The sequence below is a fragment of the Struthio camelus genome, chromosome 30 (genome assembly GCF_040807025.1).
Source record: "Struthio camelus isolate bStrCam1 chromosome 30, bStrCam1.hap1, whole genome shotgun sequence".
In the NCBI taxonomy this organism is placed as follows: Eukaryota; Metazoa; Chordata; class Aves; order Struthioniformes; family Struthionidae; genus Struthio; species Struthio camelus.
In genome coordinates, this window is record NC_090971.1 from 3389058 (window position 1) to 3410328 (window position 21271).

The following is a 21271-nucleotide window of genomic DNA, read 5'->3' on the forward strand; positions in this document are numbered from 1 at the left end:
GACGGCACCTGGCAGAATGAGGCAGAGCAGGTCCCGGGAGGCCGCTTTCTGTTTTCACATTTCGTGCCCTGCTCCGTTTTCAGCGGGGATTTCGGTTCAGTGAAAGTTTTTCAAGGAAAGCATTCACCTTCTGCAAATGCAAAACAGCCCGAGTCCCGAACCCGAGCGGACTCCCCCGAGCGCCTGGCGTGGGGGAGAAGGAGCATCCCGGGCACCCGGCAAAAGTGTTTGCAAGGCGAGAGCCGCTTTCTCCCCTCCCTTTGCAGCCAGCCAAAAACTTTTTTCCCACTCCAGGGAAGGCACCGCCATCCCCCCGGGGTGGCTGCCGCTACGCCGGGTGCCGGCAGCCCCCCGGATGCCTGGGGAAGCAAAACACTCGCCCCGACAGCTGGGCACGCAGGCAGCAAAGCACCACGTGGGCAGAGCCAGCACAGCTGGTGCTGTTTGCTCAGCACCAACGAGTATCCGGCCTCCTTTATTTATTTACTGTCAAGCACCTGGTGCAAAGAGGAAAACAAGGGCCGAAGGGGATTGGCTCGGAGCCCCTCGCCAGCCGGGATGCAGCATCCGGCCGGCGGCTCCAAGCTGCTGCGGGGCCTGGCGGGCTCGGTGGGGCCGGGAATCCCACGCGCGCCGGTGCTGGGGGCCAGCAACGTCCCCGCTATACTCGCCGCTTCCCCTCCCCGTCCAGCAAGGTGTGCGGCTGGGCGTGGGTGAATTTGCATGCTCACTTCCCCCCCCCCCAAAACCGCCGCCACCACGCCAGCCCCAGCCTGCGCAGCTCAGACCATCGGCGCCTCGAGCCGCCACCGGCACGGACGGAGGGATGGAGACGCGGCGGTCGCTCGCCCCCCGGCTGCTGGCCTTGCTCGGCTTGGCCGCAGGTGGGTGCACGGGAGGGAAGGAGCCGAGGGGACGGCTCGCTGGCCGTCGCCAAAGGCCAAGCGGCCGCCGCACTGGGTCTGGGTGGCGAAACGCGGGGCGAGGGCGCCGAAAGCACGCCGCGCAGTCGAAGATGGGCGAAAGAGCGGGAGGGAGCCCAGGGGGTTCAGCCAAGCGGACCGAGCTGCGGGCAGCCGGGCTTTCCTGTGCCGGGTTGCCGCCGCCGGTGGTTTCCTTGTATCCGACGAGAGAAGCTGCAGGGAAGGTTCTCCGGGCAGCGTGGCGGCGCCCGGCCGCCCTCCCTCCTCTCCGCTGCTCATAAAACAAAAGTAGAGACGTTCAGCACTCGCCGTACAGCCGGGAGCCGGGCGTGAGCGGAGCGGTGGTTCCCTTTTTCTGAAGTTTGGCAGGGAACGGATGCAAAGCGTGGGAGAGAGGCAGTCTGGCCCGTCCGCCCTCCTCTTCCTCGCCTCTGTCGACATCGGCGTTCGGGGTTTTGCCCGGCTGTTTTTAAGCCGAGATGGAACCGGCAAATCTGAGCTGGTGGAAACAGGGGACGCGGAGAAGTTTCCAGCCCCGGCTGCCCGACGGATGGGTTTGCTCTCGGCTCCCTGGGGCTGGCCCACGGCGAGGAGGGGAAAAAAGAAAAAATGTGAGCTTTTCCACCCGCTTCTGCCCCCAAAGCGGGGGAGCGCAAGCGGCGGCCGGGCAGCCGGCAGGGCCCCGGCGCCCGCCGGCAGGATGGGAGTTGGTCACTAGCCAGTCGCAGCGACGTTTCCACGCTGGACACTTGTTCGCCGGGGTGTTTCTGCAAGGAAACCACAAGGAAGAGTGAGGTCAGAAGTGCCCGCTGAAAGGCTGCGCGGCAGGGGTGCAAATGTGTGTGCAGGTTGGTGTGGGTGCCGTGCCGGGCTGTGTGTGCATGCCGTGCCGTGTAAATGTGTGTGCGGGTCGGTGTGGGTGCCGTGCCGGGCTGAGTGTGCGCGCCGTGCTGTGCAAATGTGTGTGCGGGTCGGTGTGTGTGTGCTGTGCCGGGCTGAGTGTGCGCGCCGTGCCGTGCAAATGTGTGTGCTGGTTGGTGTGTGTGTGCTGTGCCGGGCTGTGTGTGCGCGCCGTGCCGTGCAAATGTGTGTGCGGGTCGGTGTGGGTGCTGTGCCGGGCTGTGTGTGCATGCCGTGCTGTGCAAATGTGTGTGCTGGTTGGTGTGGGTGCCGTGCCGGGCTGTGTGTGCGCGCCGTGCCGTGCAAATGTGTGTGCTGGTTGGTGTGGGTGCCGTGCCGGGCTGTGTGTGCATGCCGTGCTGTGCAAATGTGTGTGCTGGTTGGTGTGTGTGTGCTGTGCCGGGCTGTGTGTGCGCGCCGTGCCGGGCAAATGTGTGTGCAGGTTGGTTTGTGGGTGCCGTGCCGGGCTGTGTGTGCGCGCCGTGCCGTGCAAATGTGTGTGTGGGTTGGTGTGTGTGTGCTGTGCTGGGCTGTGTGTGCACGCCGTGCCGTGCAAATGTGTGTGCAGGTCGGTGTGGGTGCTGTGCCGGGCTGTGTGTGCGCGCCGTGCCGTGCAAATGTGTGTGTGGGTTGGTGTGTGTGTGCTGTGCTGGGCTGTGTGTGCGCGCCGTGCCGGGCAAATGTGTGTGCAGGTTGGTTTGTGGGTGCCGTGCCGGGCTGTGTGTGCGCGCCGTGCCGTGCAAATGTGTGTGTGGGTTGGTGTGTGTGTGCTGTGCTGGGCTGTGTGTGCACGCCGTGCCGTGCAAATGTGTGTGCAGGTCGGTGTGGGTGCTGTGCCGGGCTGTGTGTGCGCGCCGTGCCGTGCAAATGTGTGTGTGGGTTGGTGTGTGTGTGCTGTGCTGGGCTGTGTGTGCACGCCGTGCCGTGCAAATGTGTGTGCAGGTCGGTGTGGGTGCCGTGCCGGGCTGTGTGTGCACGCTGTGCCGTGCAAATGTGTGTGCGGGTCGGTGTGGGTGCCGTGCCGGGCTGTGTGTGCACGCTGTGCCGTGCAAATGTGTGTGCGGGTCGGTGTGGGTGCCGTGCCGGGCTGTGTGTGCACGCTGTGCCGTGCAAATGTGTGTGCGGGTCGGTGTGGGTGCCGTGCCGGGCTGTGTGTGCGCGCCGTGCCGCGCAAATGTGTGTGCGGGTCGGTGTGGGTGCCATGCCGGGCTGTGTGTGCGCGCCGTGCCGTGCAAATGTGTGTGTGGGTTGGTGTGTGTGTGCTGTGCCGGGCTGTGTGTGCACGCCGTGCTGTGCAAATGTGTGTGCGGGTCGGTGTGGGTGCTGTGCCGGGCTGTGTGTGCGCGCCGTGCTGTGCAAATGTGTGTGCGGGTCGGTGTGGGTGCTGTGCTGGGCTGTGTGTGCACGCCGTGCCGTGCAAATGTGTGTGCGGGTCGGTGTGGGTGCCGTGCCGGGCTGTGTGTGCACGCCGTGCCGTGCAAATGTGTGTGCGGGTCGGTGTGGGTGCCGTGCCGGGCTGTGTGTGCACGCCGTGCCGCGCAAATGTGTGTGCGGGTCGGTGTGGGTGCCGTGCCGGGCTGTGTGTGCGCGCCGTGCCGTGCAAATGTGTGTGCGGGTCGGTGTGGGAGCTGTGCCGGGCTGTGTGTGCACGCCGTGCCATGCAAATGTGTGTGCTGGTTGGTGTGTGGGTGCTGTGCCGGGCTGTGTGTGCGCGCGCCGTGCCGTGCAAATGTGTGTGCGGGTCGGTGTGGGTGCCGTGCCGGGCTGTGTGTGCACACTGTGCTGTGCAAATGTGTGTGCTGGTTGGTGTGTGTGTGCTGTGCCGGGCTGTGTGTGCACGCCGTGCCGTGCAAATGTGTGTGCTGGTTGGTGTGTGTGTGCTGTGCCGGGCTGTGTGTGCACGCCGTGCTGTGCAAATGTGTGTGCGGGTCGGTGTGGGTGCTGTGCCGGGCTGTGTGTGCATGCCGTGCCGTGCAAATGTGTGTGCTGGTTGGTGTGTGGGAGCTGTGCCGGGCTGTGTGTGCACGCCGTGCTGTGCAAATGTGTGTGCAGGTCAGTGTGGGTGCCGTGCCAGGCTGTGTGTGCGCGCGCCGTGCCGTGCAAATGTGTGTGCAGGTCAGTGTGGGTGCCGTGCCAGGCTGTGTGTGCGCGCGCCGTGCCGTGCAAATGTGTGTGCAGGTCAGTGTGGGTGCCGTGCCGGGCTGTGTGCACGTGTGTGCACACTGTGCCATGCAAATGTGTGCACGGGTTAGTGCATGCGCTGTGCGCACATGTGCACGCAGGCTGTTATGCATGCCATGCAAACGTGCGCACAGGTCGGTGCCGTAGACGTGTGCGCGCGGGTGGCTGCCCGCGCGCTCCGGGAACGATTAACGGGCCTAAGGAGCGGCTTTTAATTGAGCACGAAGCGCCTCTTTGCAGCCCGGCGTCCCCCATCGGGACGGGAGCGAGTCTCTCCGCAGCGTCCCCCCAGCCGGCGCGGCGAGGCGCCGGAGCGTGAATCCCGCGGGGCTTTCGAGGCGGCCGCTTTTCCGGACCGCCCTCGCCCGCTGCGCGCCGGCCTGGGCTTTCCTCGCCGCACCTCCTTCCTGCGAACTTCTAAGGCAAAATTTGTCGGCTCGCTCTCGTCTTTCCCCCACCCACGGCAGCTCCCCGGGCTTTCGGCAGCGTGGGGACGGGGACAAGGCAGGCGGCTCCAGCAGGAAAAGGCGCGGGAGTTTCCTGCGGCCCCGGCGCGGGATGCAGCAGGGAAAGGCGAAACCTGCGGTTGGGGTAAACCCAACCACCTGCGTCCTTCGTTTGGGGCAAAATATTTGGCCGTCAGCGGCGGTCAAAGCGGGACGCAGGTCCGAGGAGAGAAGGGGACCGGCCGGGTCTCGCTGCAACCGTTTTCCCGGGGGGGTTAAGCCCAAAACAGGGCCAGGAGCGGGGACGCAAGGCATGGGGACGGTCCGAGCTGACGAGTCGCCCCGCGAGCGTCAGGGGTTTGGCCCGAAATATGTTTCTTGCGCTGATTCTGGCTTTTTTTTCGGGGGGGGGGTAGGAGCCGTGTCCGCCCAGCCCGGCGCCGGGCCCATCCGGGTGAACGGGCTGCTGGGGGGGTCTGTCCTGCTCTCCCCGGCTCTGCCCCCCAACGCGAGGGTGAAGGAGATCGAGTGGAGCTTTTCGGCCGGTGCCGGCAGGACGATCCAGGTGGCGGAGTTCAAGCAGGGCAAACTCGCGCGCCCCGACCCCGGCGACCGCTTCAAGCAGAGGCTGGAGATGTTCGACGAGACATTGCTGCGGATCGGGGCGCTGGAGCTGGGCGACAGCGGGGTCTACGGGGCTCGGATTAAACTGCACCCGGCGCTGGTGGAGGATCAGTCCTTCAACCTCTCCGTCTACGGTGAGCGGCCGCGAAGCTGCCCGGTTTATAACCCCGGCGTAACTCCGGGCAACGGGTAATAAAGCGGAGCGTTATCAGCGCCCACCAAAGGGGAAGGGAAATTGCACTTGCTGCTGAGCATCTGTCGAGGGGTTTTCCTCGGGTTCGTGACTAAGCGCACTCCATCCTTCCCCCTCCCTCGGTCCGGCCCGGCTGGAGGTTTTATTTTCCCTTCGAACAGAGCCGGTGGCGGCGCCGGAGATCCAGAGCGAGGTGGTGGCGCGGACGCCGCACGAGTGCAACGTCAGCCTGCGGTGCCGGGCGCCGGCGGGCCGCGACGTGCTCGCCGTCTGGCTGCCCGGCGGCTCCTCGGCCGAGGACGGCGCGGCGCGGCTGGACGTTCGCGTCGACGCCGGCGGCCTCGACGCCAACTACACCTGCGAAGCCCGCAACCCCGTGCACCGGCGGAGCTCCTCCGTCCACCTACGCAGCCTGTGCCGGGACGACGGCGGTAAATCCCCCGGTCCGGGGCCGCGCTGCGTCCTCGGTCGGTGGGGTGGGGGGGGGGACAGTTTCGGCATCCGTCGCCGACCGCCCGGCTTGTCCCCGCAGCCGTGGATGCGCATAGGATGTGGCACGCCTGCCTGGCGCCCCTGCTCCTGGTGGCCCCGGCCACCACGCTGGCCGCTTTCTGGCTTTGGAAGAAAAGGCGGAAGAAGGCAGCAGCAGGTAGGCTCCGACCCCGGTTCAAGGCCGTTTCCCGCGGCCGGAGCAGGGATCGTGCGGCGGACAAAGGCGGGAAGGAGGGCAAGCGGCGTCCCGTCGCCGCGAGCATCCTGCCACCCCGTCTCCTACCGCCTGCTCCTCTGCCCGCAGGTGCCCTGGCCGCCTCCTCGGAGGAGGAGGACGCCCCGCTGGAGCCGCAGTATGCCCAGATCCAGTGCAGAGAGGGGGTGAGCCGAGCCGGCGGGGCGTCCGGAGAGGGGGGACCCCCTTCCCCACTGGCAACGAGCCTGAACCGCCTCCTTTCCAAAGGAGAGGCCCGTGACGCCCCTTTTCCTCCTCGTTTTCCCTGCCCCAGCGCCCCAAGCCGCCAAGCCCTGTCATCACCATCTACGAGCAGGTGCGGGTAGCGGCGGGCAGCCCGGCCGAGCCGCTCGCCTAGCCCACGGCGCGCCGCGAGCGTCCGCCGGGGCCGAAAGGGGCTCCCGACGCCGGCGCGTGTCTCACCCGGGCCGCGCTCTCGGCCCCGGCGAGGAAGGGCGCTGGGGAAGGAGGAAACTTAAACCCAACTGGCAGAAAACCTCAGAGGAAGCTCGCCCGCGGCGGAGGGAAGCGGCGCCGGCGCGCGGAGAGGGGCGGCCGGAGCCCCGGCTCCACCGTCCGCCCCCCAGCAGGACTCCCCGGCGGGGAAGGACGGGCTGCGGAGACCTCGCTGCGGCCGCCGGACGGACGCTCGTCCCCACGTCTTCGCTCCCTTCCTGCTCCGTTTCCCCCCCCCACCCCTTTCCCTCCTTTCTTGCTTTAAAAATGAGCAAGAGCGAGCGGGGGCCGGAGGGTCCCGTCGAGGCCTCCCCGCGCCGGGAAACCCCCCGGCGGATCCAATAAAGCCGAATGTGCTGGAGGAGCGTGTCGCTGTGTGGGGAAGAAGGGGGGGGGGACGCCGGCTGGCCGGCCAGGGGTGGGGGGCTCTGCCAGGGAGCTGCCGCCTTCCCGGTGAGGGAGGAGAGGGAGACGGCAGCTCGCTGAGGAGGCGGGAGCGGCGGGGAGGCCGTGCCTCGGTTTACCCGCGCGGGGCCTTGCCCGGCCGCAGCGCCCGGTCAGGCCCAGGCTGAGCCGAGTCCGGGCCAGGCCCAGCGGGGCCTGTACAGCGCCGCGCACACCGCCCCCCCCCCCAAAAACCCTGCGGGGGGGGGGGGGCGCCCTTCGCCTTCGGCGCGCGCTTGTCCCTCGGCGGCTGCCGTCGGGGAGGGCGGGGCGGCGCGCGGCCCGGGGAAGGGGCGGAAGCGGAAGTGCGTGGGTGCGTGCCCGGAAGTGTGTGGGCGGCGGCGGCGGCGGTTCCGGTTCCGGTGAGGGGGAGGCAGGCGGTGGCGGCGGCGGCGGCGGCAGCGAGCGAGGCAGCGGCGCGCGCACCCCCGCACTCGGCACCGCGGCCCGGGCGCGCGCTCCGCCGCCCTCCCCCACCGCACTGCCCCCACCGCGCCGGTCCCGGCTCCCGGCCCGGTCCCGGCCCGCCCAGCCCCGCGCCGCCCCCGCAGGTGGGTCCCGGGGTGGGGTTGGGGGAAGTGGAGCGGTTACCAGGGGTCTGTGGCGGGGGTCCCCGGTTTGGGGCGGGGGGGGGGGGGGGGAGGAGATGGCGGGCGGTTACCGGCGGCCCCGGGGATGGGATCTCCCGTTAGCGGGGTGGGTAACGGAGGCGGCGGGGGAAGCTCGGCCGTTGGCTGCCGCGCCCGCCGCGGGGCAGGGAGCGGAGCAGGCAGGCAGGCAGGGAGCGGCGCGCCGGTCCCGTCCCGCGGCGGCGGCGGCGGGCAGGCTCGGGCAGGCCGCGGAGGGCAGGGCCGGACCGGGCTGGGGGCGGCCCCGGGGCCGCCCGGCGGTAACGGGAGCCGCCGGACGCCTTGGCGCCTCGTCTCCTCCTCGCCACCATTTACATAGTTTTGGTGTTTCAAAGCGACGGCGCCGAGCAGGAAACGCCAGCGGGGACGAAACGGTACCGGGCCCCTCCCGGGGCCAGGCGGGCGCCGGCCCGCGGGCCCGGTTCCCAGGCGGGCAGGGGGCAGGGGTGACCCCCGGGCAGCCTTCCCGGCAGCTTTTACAGTCGACCGTTCCCGACGTCGCCGAACGAGCGAGACTCGGTGCGGCGGGACAGCCTCGGTGCTTCCCGAATCCCCCCCCCCCTTCCTTTTTTTTCCCCCCGTTCGGTGCTGCCGGGGACGCTGCTCTTTCTTTCCCGTTCGTTTCCCGTTAGGCGGACGCTCTTGGGAGCGGGAGAGGGCTGTTTAGGCTCCGCTTCGTGCGGTTTGATCGAGCGAAGCGCGTGCAGGTAGCTCTTAAAACAGACCTAAGCTACCTAAAGAAATTAAAATCAGATGCGCGTCCTGGGATGGAAGTCAGAAGCTGGGAATTTATCCCCCCCCCCCCCCCTCGCTGGTACATCTGGGTGAGCTCAGCCGCTTGTGTATTTTGGCACTGGAGCCTGTCTAGTAACAGAAGACAAACTGTGTTTGGCTTGTTTTGTCTGTCTCACGGTCCCGTCTTGCTGCAGCGTTTCATTTGCACGCTTTTAATGGCAGGGCAGAAAGGAAGCAAATATTAAGCGCCGTGTTTTCACGGTGCGGTTAAAAGGCAGACGCGGGTGATTACGGCCACCGGTAACAGTGGAACCGTGGGTGCCATCCCTTGCGATGGGCAGGATTGCAGTTAGAGGTGGCCTCTTCGGGTAAAGGAGCCTTCTACAGGAAGGAACGGAATTCAAAGTGCCGCTTGCGATAATGGCATATTGATAGAGTTGCTTATTTCCTTCTGTTTCGCAGTCAGCAGGAGGGAGAAAATGAAAGCAGGCTGCAGCATTGTGGATAAACCAGAAGGAGGAGGAGGTAAGGAAGCGCATGCAGGGTAGAAGTCTGGGGTTTTCAGCTTTACAAATCCTTTCCACAGGGATAAAGGAGCTCAAGCAGGATTAATTCTGCCTCTTTTAAAAGCTCTTTTGTACTAGCAAGAGCTAGGTGTAAATGAGAATTGATCAAACAAGCAGTGATGGATTATCAGCGCTTTTTACTGTTTCGCGACTTATTTATTTGCACTCTGCTTAAAACTATATTCCTGGAGACGTTTTATTTGTAAAGCTTTTGATCTCTAAGTTAGAGTCCCCCCTCCCAGGTAGTGTGGCTCGTGACTGCTTTTACTTCAGTCACAGCCAACAACAGTGATGTGGATCCCATTCGAGCGAGGTGTGACTTGGCCTTGCACGCTTCTTGAGCCTAAAATTGTGCCCCGATGATTTGGAAAACCTCATGTTAACAGTTGTGCTGGGAAACTTCTGACAAAGCTGAATTTGGCAGTCATTCAGAAATATCTGTCAGTGCGGTTGACTCTGGCGTAGGGTGTTACGCTCCCTGAAATGCTGCGTAGCCAGAGTCGCAGAGAGGTAGTCATGCTCACCTCTTGAAATCGGGGCACCAAATACTGGTGAAACATGGATTGTTTGCCTGCTGTGGGACACCCCAGAGTTCAAATCGGAGTGATATCTAAAGCCTTTGGGCTCCTTTCTGCTGTTTCTCACTCCTTTTATTTTTATTTTTAATGTCCCTTTGAATTTTACCATTTTTGCTTTGGGATTCTCCAAGGAGAGTGGGGTAAAATGAGGAAGATGGTGAAAAGCTGGAGTAAGAAAGCTGGGTTTCTTTATTTAACCTTTATTGGAATCACAGCTACCAGAGGTGCTCTGTGGTCCCGCTCTGAAAAGGACATTATAAATACATATTGAAGGCACTTGTTCCCAGCGTTTAAAACTTGGCAGTTGTGAGCGCTGTAGTTCCAACTTGCAGTCTGAATGATTTTTATTTTTTATTTTTTTGGCATTTTTGAAGGCTATCATTTCCCAGAGTGGGCGTACAAGACCGAGTCCAGCCCTGGCTCCCGTCAGATCCAGTTATGGCATTTCATCTTGGAGCTCCTGCAGAAGGAGGAATTTCGCCATGTCATTGCTTGGCAGCAGGGCGAATATGGGGAGTTTGTGATCAAGGACCCTGATGAGGTAGCACGACTGTGGGGCAGAAGAAAATGCAAACCGCAAATGAACTACGACAAGCTGAGCCGAGCTCTCAGGTGAGCAGAAGTCTCTGTGGAGATGGTTGTTGGGCTGCTGCTGAGTGCTCCACCCATCCTTCCCTGGTTCATCTGTGTAATTGATTTGAGGTGTTCTACCCCCTCTTTGGTTGCCCCTGCCTCTCTGAGAGTATTATCTCCAACGTTTTGCTGGTAATTAGGTCTGATTGTACTTGGTCATGATTGGCGAGGTTCAAGAGGGAATTCCCAGTTCACAGTGACGTGTTCTGTGTCCTGTGGTGAAGCGTCATAACATAAATTTGCACTTACAGTTCAGGTTGTTATTATCAGGATGGCTTCCTTCCGGGGAGCTTTTCTGTCTCTTTTCTCGTCTTCCATTGCTGATGCTGGCTTGAGCAATGAAGGCGTGGGAGGAAACCAGAGGTGTTACTCTATTATCACACCATCAATGATACAGTTTCAGAGAAAGCAACTCCCCTTTCTAACATAATTTGCGCTTGCCTTTTTACTGCTAAATCCATACAAGGCCCAGGTTCAGTGCCGGTTCCTAGTGGGTAGCTGGGCTTAGTGTCAGTCACCTTTTGCCTGTGCCATCAGACTTCTCCACCTTGTGTGGTGGGGAATTCTGGAGGATGAGTGTGCTGTGATTACTTTATTGACTCTAAACTGCTGCCTTGTTTTTGAAGGACCTGGGTTTGGTTTCCTGAGCCCTGATGACATGAATTTGCCCATGGGTTAAGGATACCCTCTGGCTACCAGTGTCCCTTTGTTTTAGACATGGGCTTGAATGTTCCTCGCTTTGTGCTTCATAATTCCAAATGCTTCAGTAAAACTTAGCACCGTTTTATTTAGGCCCTTCCAGAGTTGCTGAGTTTTTTCCGTTGTTGCTATATATTTTGAAGAGGGACAGTGAAAAACTAACAGTCCTCTGAAGTATTTCAGCATGGACCAGGCCTGTCACCTACAGAAGCAAGTAGGTTCTTGACGGGTTCTGGCATTATTTATTAACACTGTCTATAGCATGGACTTTGCTGCCTTACGCCCTCTGATACCTCCTGGGTGGAGCTGCCAAAGGCAAACAGGGTAGCAAACACAACAGTCTCATAATGGAACAGGAAGGAAACAATAAATTGACTAGCACCAATGCTCTAATTGATGCATGGGAGTGGAAAGTACTCTCCACCTGCAAACACTGATCCATGCCTTGGCATCTGGATGCCAAGTATGACAGCAGCAGGGCAAGAGCGCTGCAGAGAGCAGCTACTTGAGTCCGCAACCTCTGGTCTTTGCCCCCTTCTGCTAAGAGCCAGTGCTGCTTTGCTGTTCTGTGGCAATAGAAACCATGTGTGAACCCACCTCCTAAGTATAGAAAATTGTGGTGGTGATCAGTGTGTAACACCTTTGTTTGCACACCACTAAGTGGCTAAGGACAAACAGTAATGGTGGTGTAAGTGGGGAGGAGGCCATAGTAGAGATTATATCTACTTTCTCTAGGGCTGAGTCGTTCAGCGCTCGGCTTTCGTTTTGCTCCGTGAAGGGCCTGAGAGTGCAGGTAGGGAGGCTGGCTAGGGGTCAGTGCGGTGGAGTGCCTCCTCTCCGTAGCCCTAATCGAAGCTGGCTGTGAAGGCAAGTGAGTGTTTTGAACCCTAAGGTGCTAATGGGTAAACTGAAGTGACCTGCTCAATGGCATGACAGACTGCAGCAGAAACCAGCTCTCCTGAGCTCCAGTCTGAAGTCCTGTACACTGCACTGTCAAGATATTCTGGGCCTTGAAGACTGAAGGGGGGGGGGAAATCAGTCTGGAGATATCTAGGAAACTCTGTCCTCGCAGGTCTTTTTCCCAGCTCTGTAGTTGCACTGGATTTTGTTCTGCCAAAGCCTTGGATATGCATTCCCTTTTCTCAGGTTGTTCTGCCTCTTAACAGAGGTTGTCACATGAATTTTTCCCCTCTTGTTCTTGGTTGACCTGACAACTACAGCTACTGCCAACAGGAAGTAGTAGTGTTTAAGAAGCAGTGCCTGTTTAGCTGACTGTCGTGCGCTTGTGGAGATGGAAATAGGGAGATAGTGCCCGCTAGTGTATGGGACACTTGGACACTCGTACAGGACAGCCGCACACGTGCGCGCACGCAATCCCCCAGCCCGTGTCGCTGATCCCAGTTTGGACAGGGGTGAGAACACGTGCAGGCAGGCCTGGGCATTTGTTCAGCTTTCACTTCCCTTCAGGATCTCACCTTTTCCCTTATGTTCTAAGAAACAATACAGTGACCTGTAAAATAGTGTGAAATCTACTGGCAAGGAATGGGTGTCACTTGGAAACTTTCAGATCAACTAATATTTTCTTGTGTTCGTAAAGAAGTTCTCTGAGTACCTTAACATGTTTGTAGATATGTCAAAGATGGGTTTGGTAAACTCTGAGTGTTGATTGCGTTAAAAGAAATGAGACCTTTAAACAGATCACCAAGTGCTTTGACGGGTCTTTTAAACTTTTTTAATAGATATTATTACAACAAGAGGATTCTTCACAAGACAAAAGGCAAGAGGTTTACCTACAAGTTCAACTTCAACAAACTGGTGATGCCCAACTATCCGTTCATTAACATACGGCCTAATGGTAAGTGTGCATTTGGGGCTTCTTTTAAGTTTTCTTCGGGGTGTGCGAGTGGAGTGTTAGTGAACACAACGCTGCGCTTCTGTGCAGGATTGGAGCTAGAACAGGCTGAGCAGTCTCTGCAGATTCTGCTATCAGTCATCTCTTACACTTGAAAGGCTCTGCCGGGGCAATCAGTGCTAATGTGGTGGGAATGTCTGGACTGTGATAAAGCTTTATCTGGAATGCTCTTTCCCTCAGATTGTCACAGACGCATCTGTGGTTGTCTTCAGGGGAGACTCAAGGCATTCTGGTTTCCTATTTGAGCTTGCTTGTTGGACTGTCTTTATTGGTGTTGTGGGTTTGCTTTGCTCTGCTATTTGGGGGAGGGGGGGTGTCCTTGTGATAAGAAGGTTTTAGTTCTCTTGCAGGAACCTTGCCTCACATGTTTGTAAAGCACTACATAAGTTTACGATGCCATATAAATGTGACTCTTCTTGACAAAGAGCTTAGAGGTGTATGGCAAGACATACATGTGAGCACTATCAAAAAGTTTGCAGCTTAGTAGTAGATGGCTCTCCTCTCTTGTTCTGCAAAGCCCCTTGTTTGCTGCAGTTCTGCTCCTTTTATATCAAAAGGATTTTTTTTTTTCTCACCAAATTATATGTGGAGTTCAGAGAAATTTAATAGTGAGTACAGAGCAGCTTCCAGAGAAGAGTGGTAACTAGTTTATGAGTTTGAGTAAAATCACAGGTATGTCTAGATTCTTGCTGCGGCAGAACTGCATGCTGACGTTCAGGATAACAAAAAGAGTTTGGGAATGGAACGTAAGCGTTCCCTGCTTGTCCTTAGAGGCCTTTGAGTCTCTTGCCAGGCGTAGTAGCAGAAGTTCATGCTGGATTTGTCCTGGAGTTAGCATTAATGCTGTGGTTTCTCTGGAAGAGGGTCCTTGGTAAGATCCTTTTTGGGGGGCGGGGGGGAGGGGAATCCACTCCCATCCCTAGCAAGATTTCTGCAGCTGTGATCGTTGTCTGCATAACTGAAGAGCTGTCACACAATAAGGAAAGTTAGTGGCAATCAAGTCCCTCAAAAAAAAAACCAACCACACTGGAAGTCATTACAGTAAGAGCCTGGACTGCAAGTTCTCTATAGCAAAGAAATCATGAATTGAGAGAGGCCTGAACCAGCTGTTTTCACAGCACTGTGAACTTGGTTCTCACCTCTTGAAGAAAGTCTTAGGGGAAGCATTGAAGACTTGTCGAGAAGGGAGAGAATAGGGGAAGTGGGGATTGAATGATGACTGAAATCCCGGCAGCTGATCATAACAGGTTATATGTAGAAAAGAGTCTTTCTCATCAGTGCTGATGTATTCTGTGCCTACATACAGCAGTGACTGCTCATAGATCTTGGCAGTTCAACCACCGTGCATCCATCTCCACCCCTGGGGAGTCCTAGCCAGGAAAGAGCACAGATGTAATTTAAAGGCATTGTCTTCTAAGCAAACAGTAACCCAAAGGATGGGGCTGGAAGAATTGAAATGTTAATAAAGGAATTCTGCTTCACCTGTGTGGGACATGTTGCCCTTATGGCAGTGGGGAGAAGGACACGTATTCTCCAGGAGTCTGTAGCCAAAGTATGGGGGTGTAAGATGTAGTATGAAGCTGCATTGCAAATCTATAATTACTTGTAGCAACAAGTCTGGGCAGTTCCTGCTCAATATTGCTCACTGCTGTTCCTTTTCCCTGTTTGCAGCCACTCCCTTCTATCTCTGGGGCATGCATTTAAAAAAAGAAGTTTGGAGAACTGGAATGCACTTGTCTAATTACAACCTGTTTTCTTTCCTTCTGGCTGGGGTGGGGGTTGGGATATCAAACCTGTTTGAGGCACTGGCATCGGGTTTCTTCTCTTGACTCTTGCTCGTGCAGTCTTGAAGCGAAAAGCATCTGAATCGACTGTTGAGGTGAGAAAGCAGGTGGAAGAATTTGCCTCGATATGGCTAATGGCAGCAAGAGCAAGTTTTAGACAAGCAGCTCTGTAGGCATGGCAGTGGAAGTTTGATTTGAAAGGTTGGGGAAAGGGAGCCAGCAAGAGTTAGCAGTATTACTGGCAGAAATGTTGGAGAGAAAATGCCTTCTCAGAAAAGCACAAATCAGTGACTTTCAATATTCCACCCTGAGAATCTGAGGTTTACCAGCAGCGCTTCTACTCGTGGTAGAGCTCGATTGCTTAGCAGTGCTTATAACACACCATCCTTGAGAACATCTGGTTTAGCCAGAGCAGAGAGTTCAGGGGAGGGCATCCAAAAGTGGAAGTCAGCTCAGTGGTGCTAGAGGTTCGAGAAAGCTCTGCCGGGAGCTGAAAGAAGATTCGTCTCCAGCAGTGGCAAGGTTTTGAGGTGGGTAGAGGAGATTGGAACTATGCAGGGGAAGGGAGCAGATGGGAAAGGCACCTCCCATGTAATCGTCTGCTGTGTTGTTGATAGCGTATGGTATGTTTGTGTTACGCTTCCAAATGCCTCCAGGTGCCGTCCAAAAAGAAGCTCTTTGCTGGTGATTTAACCTCCCTAAGCAACTGGGCTCTTAACTCTCTCTTTCTTGTACCTTTTTTTTATTCCCTTGCCTCAGGTGTGGTGCCACAGAGTGCCCCTCCTGTCCCCACAGCTTCGTCCCGCTTCCACTTCCCACCTCTGGACAGCCACTCTCCCACTGAAGATGCCCAGCCCAGTCGCTTCTCTGGTGGGTCCCTGGTCCCATCCAATCCAGAAGCTTTGAACGACAGTGGCGAGAGGAAGCCCGACATGCCGGAGCTGGAGGATGGCTCCTCAGATTGGCGCCGCGGCGTGGATCTCATGACCTCGCGCAATGCAGTGGGCACCGGCAGCGTCAATCACCAGAAGCGCAAGCCAGATATTATGCTTCCTCTCTTCACCAGGCCTGGAATCTACCCGGATCCTCACAGTCCCTTTGCTGTGTCCCCTCTCCCAGGGCGCGGCGGGGTCTTAAATGTCCCAATCTCTCCTGCATTGTCCCTGACTCCCACCCTTTTCTCCTACAGCCCCTCTCCGGGTCTCAGCCCCTTCACAGGTAGCAGCTGCTTCTCTTTTAACCCTGAGGAAATGAAACACTACCTGCATTCACAAGCTTGCTCTGTCTTCAACTACCATCTGAGTCCGCGGACTTTCCCCCGCTATCCGGGGCTCATGGTTCCACCACTACAGTGCCAAATGCCCCATGAGGAGCAGCCCCAGTTCCCGATTAAGCTACAGCCTCCGCCTGTTGGGCGCAAAAACAGAGAGAGACTGGAAAGTGCTGAGGAGCCGACTACCCCCCAGCTAGCTACTCCTTCTCCCAGAGTCAAGGTCGAGCCCTTGGTGGACAAGGAAGCAGAATGTGAAGAGCCATCAGTGAAAGGAAAAGAAAAAAGTGAGAAGGAGGAAGGCTCTAGCATGGCAGTGCCCAATACCAGCCTGGAAGAGGAGAAAGGGCCTGTATTTGCCAGACCGGCTGCCCCATCGTGGCATCCAGCGCCATCAGCCTCCACACAAGTCAACTTCTCAGTTGAAGAATGCCAGGAGCAAGGGGAAGGCAGTGGAGAGAAGTCATCCCGAGAGTCTGCAGGAGAATTAGGAGCTCAGGAGAAGAGAGAGGATGCCCTGATGCCTCCGAAACTGCGTCTCAAACGCCGCTGGAATGGTGACCGGCAGGCAGACGCCCCCGAGGAGCGCCAAAACGGCAAAGTCCACTGGAACGGCGTGCTGGGCAGCGCGCACCTCGTGGCAGGACCCAAGGCCGTGACAGCCACGGCTGCGTCCGACACCTAGGCGCGGGGAGAGCCTCGCAGTCCGTTTGTACTGAAAACATCTGTGTATTTATGTAGCAAGGTTGCAGAGCGTGGGGGGCGGGAGGGCGGGCGGGGGGCTGGGGCTAGAATGGTTTGATAATTCTAGAGACTAGGGTTTTGTGTTCTTTGTTTTCATTGTTGAATTGCAGGTGAGACGCGATTGTCTTGTTCTGACTAGGAGAGGCGAGGGAAGCTGACGTTTTGTGCGCGAGCTTCAGACCTTGCGTGAACTCCGGAGGGGTTGAGGCCTCCACCGTGCCTGAGGGACTCCAGACATAATCTATTTTATATATGCTCTAGTATTTATAGAAGCAGGAATCTCTGAATTCATCTAGTTCCTTTTGTTATGGAGTCTGGTGTGATGGTGGGAGAGGATTTCCTGACAATTTGAGATGTGACGTTTGTCCATGTCGGAAGCTGTCTGTATTCTGGGAGGGATGGGGGGTCGGGGGAGAGGGAATATTGCACTGTCTTTAAAAATGGAGTAGGTTGCAGAAAGACACAGATCAGAAGGTCACCTTGGCGTCGGTGAGGTGGGACGCTGCTGAGAAAGCAGCGGTAGTGGCACGAGCCGCGTTCCTGGCGAGCAGATCTTGGTAGTGCTTCAAGAAACGGTGGTTGTTCTTTTAGCCTTTTTGAAATACTGTAGAAGCCATGAGCAAATTGTAGACTCTTTCAGGGAAGGGAGTGGGGTGGGAAAAAAAAAAAAACAAAACCTAATGCCTTTAATATACGCATTAAAATGTACCCTAGTTTTTTTTCCTAATTGTATGGGTGGAGCTGGGAGTGATTGGAAGATTAACGCTGAAATGATTGTGGTGAGTTCATAGAGAAGGAATGGCAGGAGCTTTGTTAAATCTTATTTCCTTTGTTTGGTTCCCCTATCACTTTGACTCATGCCTTAACTACGTGTACACTTTATGCGATCAGGGTCTATTGACAGAAGGAGCTTGTATAAGGGCCGGATGCGTTTGGCCAAGGTTGGGTTTCTGGACGGCATTGGATTTTGTCGCGTGACGGAGCGTTGAGAGAAGCCGCGTGCGGTGGCTGCAGAAGTACGGGATCGTGCGGAAGTTGAGGAATAGGTCAGGCCTTCAAAGCGATGATGCCTCTGTCGGCTGGCACAGGGCACAGGCAGGAGGGGGTCAGAAGTACGTGGTTTTTTGTTTTTTGGTGGGTTTTTTTTTTTTTTTAAGAGGGTGGGTTGATACTGGAGGGAAGGGGAGCAGTTTGTGCGCTGGTAGCTGCTCTTGAGTTTGCTGTGTAAATCTTGCTGTATCTGCTATAAATCTGCTATTTCCCCGCATAGCTGCGTTTTCTCGTTAGGATAATTAACCTAGGTTCCAGATCCCACCAAGGAACGTGGTTCTCGCCCGCTATATAGGGGTGAATTTCTCACGATTCCGCGAAAGGAACGTCAAAACAGTTGACCTCCGCGGGGCTGGCGTTGTATCTACAGCGTTGTTGGTTGTTCACGCAATTCTAGGCGAACAGCTTGTGCAGGCAGATTTCTTTAATCGAGGACTTAGTTACTGTTGTAAGAGGGCCGGGGAGCGTGTGAGCACAATGTTATTTGCATACGCTATTAGGCACGTAAACTTTTTGCCTGTGCAGCTGAGGCGGCAGCTTGCCCGTTGGGATCGGGGCAGGCGCGTTGAGACGCCGCTAAGGCCCCGTTGAAACGAAAATACCGTCCGGAGCGCGAGGAGGGGCTCTTAGGGGGGAGACGACCGCCCGAGAAGCGATGCAAGAGCTCGCGTTCGGTACGGGGAAGGGGGTCGTAGTCTACTCGCTCGGGCTAGTTTGTCGTAGCTGCAGCTACGTTCCCGCTTTGTGCCCTCTTGAGCAATCTGTCCGACGCTGCGAGCTGAGCTGCTGCTCAGCTGGGCTTGAAACCTGCGGACCTCCTAGCTCCCAGTTCTTGGCTGTAACCGCCAACCCGCAGGGCTGCTTTCATTCGCGCCTGGATTTACCTCCAAATTTGGAGCCAAGCACAGAGGAAAAGGGGGAAGGGGGGGGGGGAAGGAGCCCCCTCGCTCTGGACCACCCTTCCCCAGAGAGAGGGCCAGCAGATGTCGGTGTGAACTCAGGAATTAGAAACACGAGGCCTTTCAGATCAGTCATGCATATCGTCACCCCCCCCCCCCCCCAATCGTACCCAAGTGCCGGAGTCCGTGGATGCTGCTTCCGTTTAGGGGAGGGGGGCGGGAGGGAGGGGAGGGAAGTACAAGTTGCCCCTTTTCGCACTTCTTTAAGGGGAAACCGTTGACTACGTGGAACTGTCGTTTGGCTTTAAAAGTTCATGATCGGTTTTGGGGCCGGGGGTTTCTTCATAGCCATTGCACTGCAAACTGGGAGCTCCAAGTTCAGGGATAAAGGACTCAGGTTCTCAGGACGCCGGACCAGTGACCCGCTGGGTACGTCTGACTCCAGGTGATGCACTCTGCTTCGGAGGAGGGGGCGGCGAGGCTCCCGTGGGCAGCGGTACCCCCTTCCCCGCTGGCTCGGGGGGTCACCTTTGTGCAAAGGCAGGGGCTCCTCCTGACCAGACTTCACCTTGCCTAGCAGCAGCTTCAGAGGAGGAAGCTTATAAATACATTTAAAAGAAAATATATATATTCCAATGTGCCAAAATATTTAAACTTGTAAAGTTTAAATGGTTGGAATCTCAACGTCCACCTGTATTAATTAATCAAGAGCATGTTAATGTTTAAACCATTTTTTGCTTTGTTTAGTCATAGAGAATCTGTAGGAAAGAGACTTTAATCGGACAACCAGCTGCAATCCAAGATTTTGCGGGGAGGGAAAAAAGATCAACACAGGGCAGGGAAGATCAGCCGCACATCTGCTCATAATGGCAACCGAGTCTTGCAAAATTGCTGGGGCCCTGAGACTTGATACGCTCCCGAGTTTTAAAACCGATCCGATTTCTCCCTCTCCCTTCAAACCTGCGCCCGTCCTGCGGACAAGGGTTGTGCAAGACTGTCCCGAGCGGGAGACTTGTGCGGCTGCTCGTGTCCTGCCCCACGTAGGGGATTTCATCTTCCCGGTACCGTGGGTGAAGAGAAAGAAAAGCCCCTCTCTAGAAGCATTAACCGCGGTGGCAGATCGTGTCACTGTCTTCGCCTACGGGAGGTTAAACCCATTGCTTGGTTGTCCCTTGTTTTTATTTATTCCATAATTACGTTTTTGTTTTTAAAGTAACCTTTTGTTCCTCTCTTTCTCTCTCTCTCTCTCTCTCTTTTTTTTTTCTTATGGATCCTGGTGGGTTTAAAAAAAATGAATTTCTTCTTTTGGTTTGAAATACTCGTAATCAGATTGTTTAAAAAAAAAAGTTCGATTTTAGAGTGTTTTTAAGGAGAAAGTATTTACCAATAGAAACTTTTTTTAAAAGAAAATCACTTTTCATGAGGCATGTTCTTTGACTTTATTAGAATTGATTCAGCAGGGATTAGTATGGATGCATACACATATGAGCAGTGAATTTGTTAGCTTGAGCTGTTTGTCCATTGAAAGCAGGATTAAAAGTGTGTGTGTATATGTACATAAAAATGTAAAGTAGTCTTTAAATACTCCATTGTGCAGTGCCTTTAGACGTTCCACTTTCTATAAAGTCTTCAAAAAAAAAGTTTGCATATATATATTATATATATATGATGTAATGTTATAGAAATATATGTATAATATACATATTTTTTCCAGGGGTATCTGATAGCTCTGTATTTTGTTATGGAAGTTGAAAGAAAAAAAAAAAAGTATTTTACCTCAAATTAAAAAGTTAAATAAACCTTTTAAATAAGCAGATATGCTTTTGGCTTAGTTTTTGGGTGGTTTACCTTTGTGGTTCTTGTGGCTGTGAAGATGCCCCGCGTCACGCGCGCAGATGGGCGCCGTCGCAGTACGTTGGGAAGCCGGCGAGGGGAGGGAGGGGAAACTACCCTCCTTCCCAGCTGGGGAACCGAGACGCAGATTAAGTTACTTGACGAGAATCTCTCAGTCTTTCCTAGAATCGAGAACTGAATCCAGATCTGCCGAGATTGGTGCCGCGACCGCAGAATCGCAACGCTCTCTGCTCTTCTCTAGTACCTGTTTCTTTGGGAGGTTCGCGGGCCGTTCTCGACGTGGCGCAATCGTAGCTCTTTGAGGAAACGGGCCTTGCCCGAGGAGGTGAGCACCTTTCCCGTTCTTAGGGGTGGCGAAACCGAGACGTAAAGGGAGAAGTTCGCTTGCGCGGAAAGCTGCTCGCCAAGCCCGAAGCGGCGCCCAGGTGTTCTGACTCCTAAGCTTGTGCCTTAACCAAAAACCTGCTTTCAGAGACTGCTCTTAGGGTGCTGTGCTTTCAGAGCTTGGGGGCTGCGTGCTTTCTCAGCAGCTTTGCCTTGTGTTTGGAGATGAGCGTTTCCTCCTTCACAGCTGGCTGGCAGTGACAGGCTACTTGCTTTTTCCTATAACCACTTCTACATCCATGTAAACCAACCACTTCTACCCCTGGGACTGCAACTCCTCCTGTTTGTCTTGTGGCAGAAACTGCTACGGACGTGTATATATATGTATGTGTATATATATGTGTGTGTATATATTTTTTTTTTCAAGCTAATTAACGCTACCGTTTCTTATCTCCATGGAAGTGCAGCACTTCGAATGGGTTAAAAAGCCTCCGGGTTGTCCCCGTGCTCGGGCCTCTCATCAGGAGGCGCTCTGCACGCGTTGCCCGTTCTTGCAGTCCTCCCCTACCGAGAGACCTCTCCTCGAGTGCGATCCCGTGGGCTTTCAGGGGATGCGCTCCTGAGGACCTGCAAGGTTGTTTTTTTGGTCTTGTTGGGGTTTTTTGTTAACCTCCTAACGGCAGGGTCCTGGGTTGCTCAT

At 56.2% G+C, this 21271-nt stretch overlaps 2 protein-coding genes across 7 annotated transcripts; both read left to right on the forward strand.

The window, feature by feature from the left end:
* Window positions 1-3: 3 nt before the first annotated feature.
* LOC138062862 (T-lymphocyte surface antigen Ly-9-like) lies at window positions 4-6811 on the forward strand. Of its 6 annotated transcripts, none has more exons than XM_068922039.1 (6): window positions 4-884; window positions 4867-5208; window positions 5429-5698; window positions 5800-5916; window positions 6064-6140; window positions 6269-6811. In XM_068922039.1, the coding sequence occupies exons 1-6, from the start codon at window positions 137-139 to the stop codon at window positions 6350-6352; spliced, it is 1638 nt and encodes a 545-aa protein (XP_068778140.1). In that variant the 5' UTR covers window positions 4-136; the 3' UTR covers window positions 6353-6811. The 6 variants fall into 6 exon arrangements, with proteins under 6 accessions (XP_068778140.1, XP_068778138.1, XP_068778143.1 ...); XM_068922043.1 differs by lacking the exon at window positions 4-884 and adding an exon at window positions 3945-4595; XM_068922037.1 differs by having other exon boundaries at window positions 6064-6811.
* A 486-nt stretch (window positions 6812-7297) lies between these two features.
* On the forward strand, window positions 7298-19000 carry ETV3 (ETS variant transcription factor 3). Its single transcript, XM_068922050.1, has 5 exons — window positions 7298-7445; window positions 8721-8783; window positions 9777-10014; window positions 12474-12589; window positions 15190-19000. Exons 2-5 carry the CDS (start codon window positions 8738-8740, stop codon window positions 16383-16385), a joined length of 1596 nt encoding a protein of 531 aa, XP_068778151.1. The 5' UTR covers window positions 7298-7445; window positions 8721-8737; the 3' UTR covers window positions 16386-19000.
* The last annotated feature ends 2271 nt before the right edge of the window (window positions 19001-21271 follow it).